This window comes from Sceloporus occidentalis, unplaced genomic scaffold (genome assembly GCF_023333645.1).
Source record: "Sceloporus occidentalis isolate IW3139 unplaced genomic scaffold, rSceOcc1.0.p SCAF_2, whole genome shotgun sequence".
In the NCBI taxonomy this organism is placed as follows: domain Eukaryota; kingdom Metazoa; phylum Chordata; class Lepidosauria; order Squamata; family Phrynosomatidae; genus Sceloporus; species Sceloporus occidentalis.
Genome location: NW_028316982.1, coordinates 272,020,595 through 272,032,723, shown reverse-complemented (window position 1 = coordinate 272,032,723; position 12,129 = coordinate 272,020,595). Strand labels below are relative to the sequence as shown.

The 12,129-nt window shown below is 44.0% G+C and overlaps 1 protein-coding gene across 4 annotated transcripts in view; it reads right to left on the bottom strand.

Annotated features, from left to right (window-relative positions):
• Window positions 1–12,129, bottom strand: part of LOC149320193 (beta-arrestin-1) — a 114,040-nt gene that overhangs the window by 42,748 nt on the left and 59,163 nt on the right. For all 4 annotated transcript variants that reach the window (XM_089513117.1, XM_089513119.1, XM_089513115.1 and 1 more), the window contains one exon: window positions 10,025–10,055. In XM_089513117.1, coding sequence (XP_089369243.1) covers window positions 10,025–10,055 — 31 coding nt within the window. The remainder of the gene's footprint in view (window positions 1–10,024; window positions 10,056–12,129) is intronic.

Sequence of the window (12,129 nt, the reverse complement as noted above, 5' to 3'; positions counted from 1 at the left end):
AAGACCATCTAATCTAGTGGTTCCCAAACTTTGGTCTCAGATGTTTGGGACTTCACCTCCCAGAATCCCTGGCTCTTGGCCAATCCAGCAGGGGTTTCAGGGAGTTGAAGTCCAAAACAGCGGGAGGACCAAAGTTTGGAGATCACCAATCTAGTCCAATCCCTTGTCACGCACAATACTCAAGAACTTTTAAAGGGTGATCATCCAAAGAAGAAGAGTCCACCATCTTCTGATTCTGCTCCATGGATTTTGGTATTTATGGGGGGTCCTTGAACCAAACCCCAGCAGATAGCAAGGGACCACTATATGTGCTTGGATTTCTATTCTTTTCCTTTGTGTCAGCTTTTTCCACCGCTAGATTTCCTTCGCTACAGGAAAGAGATTCTAGCTCAACATTAGGAGGGACTTCCTGACAGTGGAACAAACTCCTTCCTTGGAGTGCAGTGGAGTCTCCCTCCTTGGAGGTCTTTAAACAGAGGCTGGATGGCCATCTGTCGGGGACGTTTTGATTGTGAGTCCCTGCATGGCAGAACGGGGTTGGACTGGATGGCCCTTCTTGGGGTCTCTTCCAAGTCTATGATTCTGTGATTCTAGACCATGGACACCTATTCGTTGCAGCAACTAAAATAGTGGATTCTCCTCCCTTTGGTGTGTGTGTTCTGGCTTATTTGCACCGGGGTTACAAAACTCCCATCTTTGTGGGTATCATTCCTTTTCTCCGTCCTCAACACCAAAGGGACACGTAGTGCGGACAAGGGAGAGGGTCTTCTCAGTGGCTGCTTTTCGCCTTTGGAAGCCCTTTCTGCCACCCTCCCTTGCTATTTTTCCGCAGGCAGGGAAAGATTTTTATTGTTGTTATTATTTTGACAGGCCTTTAAAGACTGACTGGTCAAGGGAACAAGGCCTTGCTGAATTGTCTAACATGCTGTCTAACCATGTTTTGTCTATCTGTCATTTTTAATAGCTGTGTTTTTTTAACCGGTTTTAATCTTGATGATATTTTTAACTTTTGCATTGGGTCGGTTTTCAACCGGTGTCTCGCTTTTAACCATTGCAAAAGATGTTTCTGCGCTTTTTAACTTTTGTAGGTGTAATGGAATTTTATACTGTTTTAACAAGATGATTTTATAATTGCTTTTACATTTTTTATTGTAAGGTTTTTGACCCATTTTATTTGTCTGGGTCCCTTTCTGGGAGAAAAGCAGCAAACAAAATGAATGAACAAATAAATAAATAAAATATGCCACCTTGAGCCAAACTGGGGGGAAAGCAGAACAATAACTGATGATGATGATGATGATGATGATGATGATGATGATTGTTGTTTTGTGCCTTCAAGTTGTTTCCAACTTATGGCAACCTTAAGACTAACCCTATGGGGTTTTCTTGGCAAGTTTTTTCAGAAGGGTTTTGCCATTGCCATCATCTGAGGCTGAGAGAGTGTAACTTGCCCAAGGGAACCCAATGGGTTTCCATGGCTAAATGGGGATTCAAACCCTGGTCTCCATAGCCCAACACCTTAACCATTATGCCATGCTGGTTCAATAATATCTGGAACTTCCTGCCACCTGACAGAATATCTTTAGTTTTCAGTCCATGCCCTTCATTTGTCTATGAACCTTCCACAATTCCCCTTTGCTGCCTATCTTCTCCCCTTTGATATTATTAATGAAGACCAACCTGCCAGTCATTAATATATTGGACAGTCCTTCTTTTCGAAGCCCTTTCAAAATTCATAGCAACAAGACTATCAACCATACAGCCTATAATGGGCTCTTCTATGCATCCCATTTCCCATCGTATTAGATCTCTTCTGGCTTTCCAGCAATTGCTTCCCTCCCATAAGACGCAAACCATTAGTTCCCTTTGCTTCAACTCTGTTCACTTTATTAATGAAGTAATGCTTTGTTCCCTTGCCACATTATCCTAAATTTTTCACATTTAGACTGCCTTTCACATCATTCTCTTTCCATCAGACTACCCTCTTCATCCAAACACAGTGGCTATTTCTGTCCTCTGTCTCTCTCTTTCTCCCATGCGCTTTTCACCCACCCAGTGAAATAAATAGGCCAAGAGCACATCAAGCCTGAACTGTCACTAGGAGCCAAAAGGACACAACCGAGGCTATTGTATTTTGGACACAATCATGAGAAAATACAGTGGTCCCTTGGTTTCTGCTGGAAGACCCCAGATGAAGGCATCCCTTATATAAAATGGCAAAATCAAGGTTTGCTTTGGGAATGTTAAACAATATATATTTTCAAGCCATGTACGGTTGCATCTGTGGATGTAGGATCTGTGGATTTACAGGGCCAGCTGTATGAACCACTGGAAAAGAATAATTCTGGGGAAAATGGAAGGTAGGAGGAAGAAAGGGACACTGCATTAGAATCACAGAGTTGGAAGAGACCCCTAAGGGCCATCCAGTCCAACCCCATTCTGCCATGCAGGAAGACACCATCCAAGCATCCATCCTCAGCATGACATCCCTTCTGCTATTTAGCCATGGCTAGCAAGTCATTAGAGATGGATTGATTCAATAAACCTTGATTCGAGGTTAAAAAGGAGCTCTCCAGGCGCTGAACCTCTGTTGGTTGCTTCCAGGGTTTTTTTGGGCTTCAGGGGACATAGGCCCTGTACAGGCCGTTGAAAAGCACTGGCCTGTGGGCGGAGCCACGGTATAGTGTCCGCACGCTCAATGCCATGACCCCACCCCATGGCACCATTTTGGCACACACTTGTTTACACAGTGCAGCACCCAAACAGCGCAGCGTGGAAGGGGAATCATCATGGTGTGCTGCCATTCCTATGACGCCCCGTCGGAGAGTAGAAAAAAAGCTGCTTTTTGCAGCTTCTTTTTGCTTCTTAGGTTTCCCTATGGTGGAAAGGACTTGAAGGCACACAACAACAACAACAAGTCATAGGAAGTGGATTGATTCAATAAAGCCTGGTTTAGGGTTTAATGGGGACTCTCCTGGTGCTGAAGCTCTCTTGGGAATAAGGCTCAGCACCTGGATAAAACCAGCTGTAAAACCTAAAGTGGATGCATCAACCCCAAACATTAGCCTCCTCTGATCTCAGTATTACTTATTGGTGACTTTCAGCCTCTGGCTGAGATGCTACTGAATGCAGGAGATTTCCCAGCAGACAATGGATCACCCCGAGGACTTGCCATTCAACACCAGACCAACACACAGATTAACATGGAAATCACCTCCTCTCAACCAACAGTATATATACCACACTCTCCTCCATGCCAGCATTCTTTGTAGATGCCAGCCACAGGTGCTGGAGAAATGTCAGGAATAAATTCTTCCAGAATGTGGCCTCATAGCCCAAAAACCCCACAAAAAAGGATGGGTGCCAGCCACGAAAGCCTTCAACTTCACATCTGCCAGGAGTGTTTATGTGAGAGGTCTAGAAGGACAACAGTTGTCAACCCTACAACATTATCAGGGAGGAGAAGGAGAGCTGCACCCAGACACTATCTGGCAGTTGCAGCATAGCCTATGGAAAAAACATTTCACAAGGTGGCACTAGACAACCCCTTGTGTTGTTGTTGTTGTTGTTGTTGTTGTTGTTGTTGTGTGCCTTCAAGTCCTTTCTACCCTATGGCGACCCTAACGAGAACCTATCATGGGGTTTTCTTGGCTAGACTGGTTCAGAGGAGGTTTGCCATTGCCTTCCCCTGAGGCTGAGAGAGTGTGACCTCCCCAAGGTCATTCAGTGGGTTTCATAGCTAAGCTGAGAATCGAACTCTGGTCTCCAGAGTCCTAGTCCAACGCTCAAACCACTATGCCACGCTAACAGGGATGTTTTGATTGTGAGTTCCTGCATGACAGGGGGTTGGACTGAATGGCTCTTGTGGTCTCTTCCAACTCTATGATTCTATGATTCTCTGATTCTAACATCTGAAAAAACTGTTTGCTGGAATAACACCACCATTTACACCAGCATAAGCTGCCAAGGGAATACTGACATGATTACCATACATTCCTGCAGACTTTTTTCCTTCTATGCTCTGAGGATGGCATTCAAATATTACCATTGACTTACAGAGTTGGAAGAGGTGGTTTTGCCACTTCCTTCCTCTGAAATAGAGTTCACAGCACCTGGGATTCATTGTCAGTCTCCCATCCAAGTACTAACCTGGGCTGACCATGCTTAGCTTCCAAGATCAAACAGGATCTGGTGCCGTTCGGGTTTTTAGACCCTTTCCTACTGAAAAAAACTCTCTCCATTCATCAAAGGCTAGCCATAAAGTTGTCTACCACAAACACTTATTTGAGGTATCTGGTCATCTCTTCATTTCATTAAAATTCTACATGCACTAAAAATTAAGGGCATCAAACAAAACATGCACGTTAAACTGCATTCAGTCAAAATATGGAGAGCAGGTTGGTTTGAGTCTTGGACTCTGACTCTGGAGACCAGGGTTTGAATCCTGGCTCGAGCGTGTAAACTCACTGGGTGACCCTGGGCAAGTCACACTCTCTCTCAGCCTCAGGGGAAGGCAATGGCAAACCTCCTCTGAGGAAAATGTGCCAAGAAAAGCCCCATAATAGGGTTGCCTTAGGGTTGCCCCGAGTTGGAAATGAATTGATGCCACACACGAAATACACAATTTAAAAAAAAAGAAAATAGACATAAAAGACAATGCAGATGATACTACAATAGTGTGTGTGTGTGTGTGTGTGTGTGTGCGCGCGCCTTTAGGTCACCTATCAATTTATGGTGACCCCATGAATTTTTCACAGGGTTTTCTTAGGCAAGGAGTCCTCAGAGGTGGTTTTGCCAGTTCCTTCCTCTAAAATATAGCCTGCAGTGCCTGGTATTTGTTGATGGCCTCCCATCCAAGGACTAGCTAGGGCTGACCCTGCTTAGTTTCTAATATCAGATGAGGCCTGGTATCTTCAGGGCATTTTACTTAAAGGAGGAAAGAAAGAATATGACCTCTGACTTTTGCAGTATGTAGAGAGATCTTGTAGCATCTTTGAGACTAACTAAAGAAAGAAGTTGGCAGCATGGGCTTAAAGTCTAGTTCCTCAGATGCATTTGGAGGAAGTAGACTTGTGTCTATGAACACTCCTGCTGCCAACTTCTTTCTTTCAGTTATTCTCAGAGGTGCTACAAGATCTCTCTACATACCTATTCTACAGACTAACACGGCTATATCTTTGAATTCTTTTCTGCAGTTACACAGTAATTCCAAAGATTCCCCCTTCCCCCTTTTTAACTTAAAATCTTGCACTTCATCTATAAATTTAACTCATGCAAATCACCAAAACCAATAGCCATCTTGCCACCTTTCTTTCTCAAAAGGCCTACGAGGTTTCCAATATTCCAAGAAAGTTACCAAAGACTTTTATCCAAATGGACATTTTATCCATCTCTGCAAAGTCATTCATTGTTAAACAACCATTATTTCAGAGGTAGTACATTAGTCTTCCATTTTCTATGCTTATAATAGTCTTGCTCTGCATGCATATGGTCAACCTGTTCCCAAGAGCTTGACCCTGGCTTTTGCTCCCAATTCTTCAGACTGCTGGACTGGCTGGAGGAAGCAGAGGACTACAGCTGTACTTTTGCAAAACCTCTAGGCCTCCTAGCACCCTTAACCTGCTGTTCATCCCATCAGATCACCAAACAAGCCTCCATCTCTGTCACATTTCAAGCACCAATGCCCAGGAGCCAACGGTGTGACTCACCCGGGAAAAACAACAACACATGTGCAGCAACAACGCTGGAGAACCAGGCTCACCCGGTGTGACAGATCGGCAAGCCTCAGGCGGTACATGAGTCTTTGCTCCAAACACCAGAGGCAATGAAAACCTTGTTGGAGGTTATGAGAAACCAGGAGACTGTTCAAATCGCTTGGATCGCTCCAGACCTCAGGACACAAAGCGTAAGCTCATGTCCCATCATCCCCTGTCTGAGTTTAATGCAAGGATGGACAAGTGGGATGGGTGAAGAGGAGAAAGAGGTGTTTTTCTCTTCTAGAGACCTGACAAAAATCAGCCCCCAAACTGAACTCAGAAGCTTAGTGGTTCTATGTCACTGCAGTGCTAAATCAGAATCCTAGAGTTGGAAGAGACCCCAAGGGCCACCCAGTCCACCCCCATTCTGCCATGCAGGAACTCACCATCAAAGCATCCCCATTGACAGATGGCCATCCAGCCTCTGTTTAAAGACCTCCAAAGAAGGAGACTCCACTAAAATCTCTGAGGAAGGAGTGTGTTCCACTGTCAAACAACTCTTACTGTCAAGAAGGTCCTCCTAATGTTGAGGTGAAATCTCTTTTCCTGTAGCTTGCATCCATTGCTCTGGGTCCTATTCTCTGGAGCAGCAGAAAACAAGCTTGCTCCATTCTCAAAATGACATCCGTTCAAATACTTAAACAGGGCTATCATATCACCTCTTAACCTTCTCTTCTCCAGGCTACACATCCCCAGCTCCCTAAGTGTCTCCACATAGGGCTTTATGATTTCCAGACCCTTCACCATTTTAGTTGCCCCCCCCTTTGGACACGCTCCAGTTTCTCAACATCCTTCTTGAATTGTGGGGCCCAGAACGGGACACAGGATTATTCCAGGTGGGGCCTGACCAAAGCAGACTATTACTTCCCTTGATCTAGACACGATACTTCTAGTGCAAACTTTACAGTGCTCTATAAATAAATGTTAATAATAATAATAATGCAGCCTAGAATCGCATTGGCCTTTTTAGCTGCCACATCATGTCCAACTTGTGGTCTACTAGGACTCTTAGATCCCTTTCATGTGTATGTCCTCCAGGGAGAGGCGGGCTATAAATAATAATAATGATAATTATTATTATTAAGTCTTGTTCAGCCAGGTGTCCCCCATCCTATATCTATGAATTTAATCTTTTTGCCCTAAGTGCAGTACCTTACATTTCTCCATGTTTCTAGCATTCTAATCTATTCAGGTCATTTTGAATTTTGATCCTGTCCTCTGGGGTATTAGCTACTCCTCCTAATTTGGTGTCATCTGCAAATCTGATAAACCTGCCCTCTGTTCTTTCATCCACATCACTGATGGCTCCTCAAAGAGCCACATATTCACATTTCTGGGTGCAGAAGCTCTTGGAGCAGTTGAGAAAGGTTAGTGCCCCCCCCCCCCAAAAAAAATCCAGCATGCCGCGTTGCATGTGCTGCATGCATTAGAACCTTGTTTGATTTGTTCTACACATAAGTAAGCCAAAGGGCCCTCCAACTTTGGCCCACTGCACATGGGTTAGGGAAGATCTCATTATGCGCATAGATGCAAATACAACTATTCTAAAATCCTGCCACCACCTCCTATGTTTGGCCCCACCAGCCAAGAGCTAAAGGGGAAGAGACGTAGAATGAGCAAACATGACATCTGTTTTCCCTTTCTTGGAGAGAACTGTGTGGAGGACCCAGGAGGAGCCTGTGCACTTTCCCCCTCTCTGTGCAATGTTTGCTTTTCTGGCTGACGTTGCATGACCCAGATTCCACCCTGCCTCTCTTTATACTTTGGAGAATACATTAAAAATGTTTTTAAAAAGATTCATGGATAGACTGGCCTATTGCTCACCAAACAACATCAACAACCAGAGGACAAGGACAAAAATTAAAAATACGGGACAAGACAGGAGAAGGCAGCACCTTGTAGAAAAGCACTGATGCCAGTTCATACGTGCTGATGCAAAACTAGAAATGATGTTTAAAATACATTTTTAAAGAGAATGGCAGCTTCTTCTTCCACTTCACGGTATTTTTACTATTACTATTTCTTCATCAACATCAACTTCATTATTTGTATTCTACCTTTCCCCCAAAATCCAGACTCAGCGCATCACCACCCTTGTGGGCAAGACTAGTGACAAGGTAACCCATGTGCCTGCTTTCCAGCCTGCTCCCCAGTCACTGCTAACTGGGGATGGTGGGCATCCCATGGTTTTCTTCCTTCTGGTCCTTTGTCTTTAAACCTGGCTCTGGCCTCATTCATACAAAAGGCTATTTATTGCACTTTGATTCCATTCCCAGGGGATTCTGGGATAGGTAGTTAGGATTCCCAGAGGATGCTGGGACAGATAGTTTGGGGAGGCACTAGAGCCCTCTGGTAGAGAATGCTAGATACTTTACAAAACTTTACAAAACATTTTGGGAGGAAGTAAACACACAAGAAAATTTGATTTTGGATAGTTCCTTGATATCCAGGAACATGTGCGTTCTTTTGAAACATCTACCCGCTTCTTGGAAAATAACAAATGGCGAGCGGAAGTGGATTTTTCATGCCTTGTTATTATTATTAATATTAATATCCCACTTTCCCCCCAAATTTGGGACTCAATGCACCATACTGTTTAAAAGAACAATGCCATTTTAAAAAAATACATGAGTAGGAATTAAAACAGAATTAAATTATCATGGTATTGAAGCATACCACTCATTAAAAGAATAAAATGCCATTAGCAAAAGAAAAAAAGCAACAGCTAAAAGACTGATACTTTGCAAATGGGAAGCTCATTTTCCTCCACTTCTGACCCAATGGATAGATAGAAAATCTCGCAGCGCTTGCAACGTTTGAAAGAATGACCAAATTTACAAATGGACATTAGGTCAGCTGTTATAAAAAAGGTAGGACTAATGTGTTTATTTCCCTTCCTTTCGTGTTTTTATTTTCCTGCTCCTGCCATACTGGAACATTATTGTATGCAGCTGAGATCCCTTTTGAATGTAAGTAAATTTAAACTTGATTTTCCAAAGAAAATCATTTCCCACTTTGGATTCCAGAGTCCAAGGAAACCTGCGGCAGGGTCAAGGAATTGCTGGCAAACAACGCACATCTTTTGCTCCCATTGTAAAAGCTGAATAATTCAAAACGTTAAAAGCAACCTCTCCTGGCCTTGCTGAGTTCCTAATGCAATTGCTGCAAGGCCTCAGCCACCCCCACCCCCCCCCCGCTTGCAGATCCCTCTCCTGGGAGCTGCTCCAGGGATGCTGGGCTGAGATGAAGGCAACCTCGCTTAGCAACGGCTGGGCTTGCTGGTGCATTTGCCACACCATCACTACCAATGTTCTGGCCTCTCCAATGAAAGGCAGCTGGCAGGAAGGCACTTAGTAAGCTGGCAGGGTGAAGGACAGAGCAGGCTGCAATGGTTGCCAAGGAGGAGAAGAAAGGGTGGTTGTTGTCAACTGCCTTCCAGTCGGCTTCGAGTCATGGCAACCCTATGAATGAGATGTTCCCAAGCCCCCCATCTGCAACCACTCTGCTTGGATGCTGTAAATTCAGTCCCAAGATCTCCTCAATTGAGTCTTTCTCTCTTTCTATTACCTTCTACTTTTCCTAGCATCATTGTCTTTTCTAACAAGTGGTGCCTTCATTTGATGTGCCCAAAGTACAACAGCCTTATAGAATCATAGAATCATAGAGTTGGAAGAGACCGCAAGGGCCATCCAGTCCAACCCCATTCTGCCATGCATGAAATCCCAATCTCAGAAGATGCCAGCCATAGATGCTGGCGAAATGTCAGGAATAAACTCTTCTAGAACATGGCCACATAGTCCGAAAAACCCACAAAAAACCTACAACAGCCTCACTTTAGTCATCTTGGCTTTCAGCAGGAAGTGTTCAGGCCTGATCTGTTCTAGGACCCATTTGTTTGTCTTTTTGGCTGTCCATGGTTTCCTCAGCCATCTCCCCCTGGCACCACATCTCAAATGAATTGATTTTCTTCCTATCTGCTTTCTTCTCTGTCCAGCTCTCAAATCTGTCCATGGCGATGGGGAATATAATGGCTTGGACAATTCTGTGTTTAGCTGGATATCTTTACTCTTTGGGATTTTGTCTAGTTCTTTCATTGCTACCCTTCCCATTGTCTTCTTCTGATTTTTGGACAGCAGTTGCGCTTCTGAGCAATATTTGATCCAAAGTATGGGAAATCTTTGACTACAGCCATCCCTCTGTTTCCGGACCCCCCCCCCCCTGAAAAAAATGGAAAGTATCCAAAGGATCAGCGGAGAAGTTCAACTTACCTTGCCATTGGGGCTGGCCTTCTTGAAGACCCTGCAAAACAAGGAGAGGAGACGACAGGTGAGTAACTGAGCAGCGAAACAGGCACTTTGCTGGCCCCGATTCAGTACTAGTTAATTGTTCTATAAATCCATAAAAGTCAAAGCCACAAATGGCCCTCCGCATTTGTGGCTTTGACTTTTGTGGATCCAAATTACTGATGGATTTGTTTAGGTCCTCCAGCACGATTCTGCCGGAAGTTGAACATAGAGTCACACTGGAGCACCTAGAGATTCCTAGGAAGAATAATAATAATAATAATAATAATAATAATAATAATATATTTATTTATATCCCACCTTTCCAAAAGGATCAAGGCAAGTTACAAAACACTTCTCTGGGCATTTGTAGGTCCTCCAGTGTGATTCTATGGTCAACGTCTGTCTGATGTTGGCCACAGAGTTGTGATGGAGGACCTAGACACTCTCGGGTAAAAAAAAGAGCAGTTTTTTATTTTCAGTTTCTCCCTCTTTCATGATGGGGGTCCTGTGCCCCTGACCCCAGGGAAAGTAGAGAGCCCACTGCATACAGATTTGGAGCAGGTTTTTTCCTAGCCCTACCTAGAAATCCTTCTGATTCCTTTCTGGGGGTGTCCATCCAAGTAAGAAGATCGGAAGCTATCTTCAGCCAAATCTTTGCTTGCTGCTGCCTGCAAAAGTGCCCCTGCTTCAAAGGGAACACCCCCAAATGCTGTACTACAAATCCCCCCCCCCCAATTCTTCTACAATCTTCTCAAAATGGCAACATGGAACAATATCGTGCCACTTCCTGTCCCCATTTTGAGAGAAACCACAGAGGAAATCTCAGGAATTTGAGCTTACAGAGGTAGGATGGTATGGCCTGTCAGGGGGAAATTGGCCTATAAACCCCCATGCAATTGCCAGCTGGTTTTGCTCTCCCTCCCACATTCATTTTTTATTTTACATGCCCAAGTTTTTTCTGCCAAACTGATGAATAAATTTTGCAAATTTTGAAATGTTCTCGCCAAAGAAGGAACCAAATGAAACTGCAACTCGTCCCCAATCAGAGGAATGGGAGAGGTTCAAGTACTAGAAGCAGAGGAGATTGGGTAGGAAAGCACAGCGACCATATCCTCCTGAACTCAACAAGTACGGAAAATCCCCTAGTCCTCCATTTTGTTGAATCACATTCATGTTCTTCCCAACCATGTATCATAGAGTTGTGAAATGTGGGACAAAATCCACTAGCTGCATATCATTTTCCAGCAGAGTAATTACGCTGGTGTTCAGAAGCAATGGCTTCTTGTGACCACCCTCGCCCCAGAAAACAATCATTTGTGATGTATGCAGATGGCATTGGTCAGAATCCTGTTGAGGACTTGCATCTGTATAACTGGATTTATGTCTGCAAGCAGAAGAATTGTGCAAATGTTCACATCCACTAAAGGGCTGGTGTTACGTTACTACATAGTGTGACCACTGTGTATTGCTGCCTCATTCACAATGGGACCGATCCACATCAGGCACTCTTGCCATTCTCCCATTACACATCTTTGCAATTCAGAAACTGGGACTCTTAGTGGCTCTGCTACCTAGCTAAGTATAGTCGGCCTGCCACATTTCCAGCTTTGACTTTTGCAAATGTGATTATTTGCAAATCTGATTAATATGTTCTTTCTAGGTAGCTCTAGGTTCTCCCGCATGACTTCTGCTATAGGGTGACCATAGAGTCGTGATGGAGGACCTAGAGATTCTATGGAGATTATCACACCGGCAAAAAAGCCAGGAGCATAGCAGGATGCTCCCATCAATATCATCCGCCATTATCCTGCGATGATCCCATGAATAAAGAGGAATCCTAGTGCTTTTTATTCATGGCAAATTCCAAGAATAAAAAGTGGCACTATAATTCCTCTTTATTCATGGGATAAAAGCAGTGTCATGTGATAATCATGGCATTATCGTGCATTATTTATGGCAGCATCCCACTATGCTTCCGTCTTTATTGCCGGTGTGACAATCTCCTTAGAGAGAACACTTCTATAGGTATTTTTTTTGGTCAGTACAATTCAGTGCACTGTCCAAAGTTGAACGTAGAGTTGCACAAG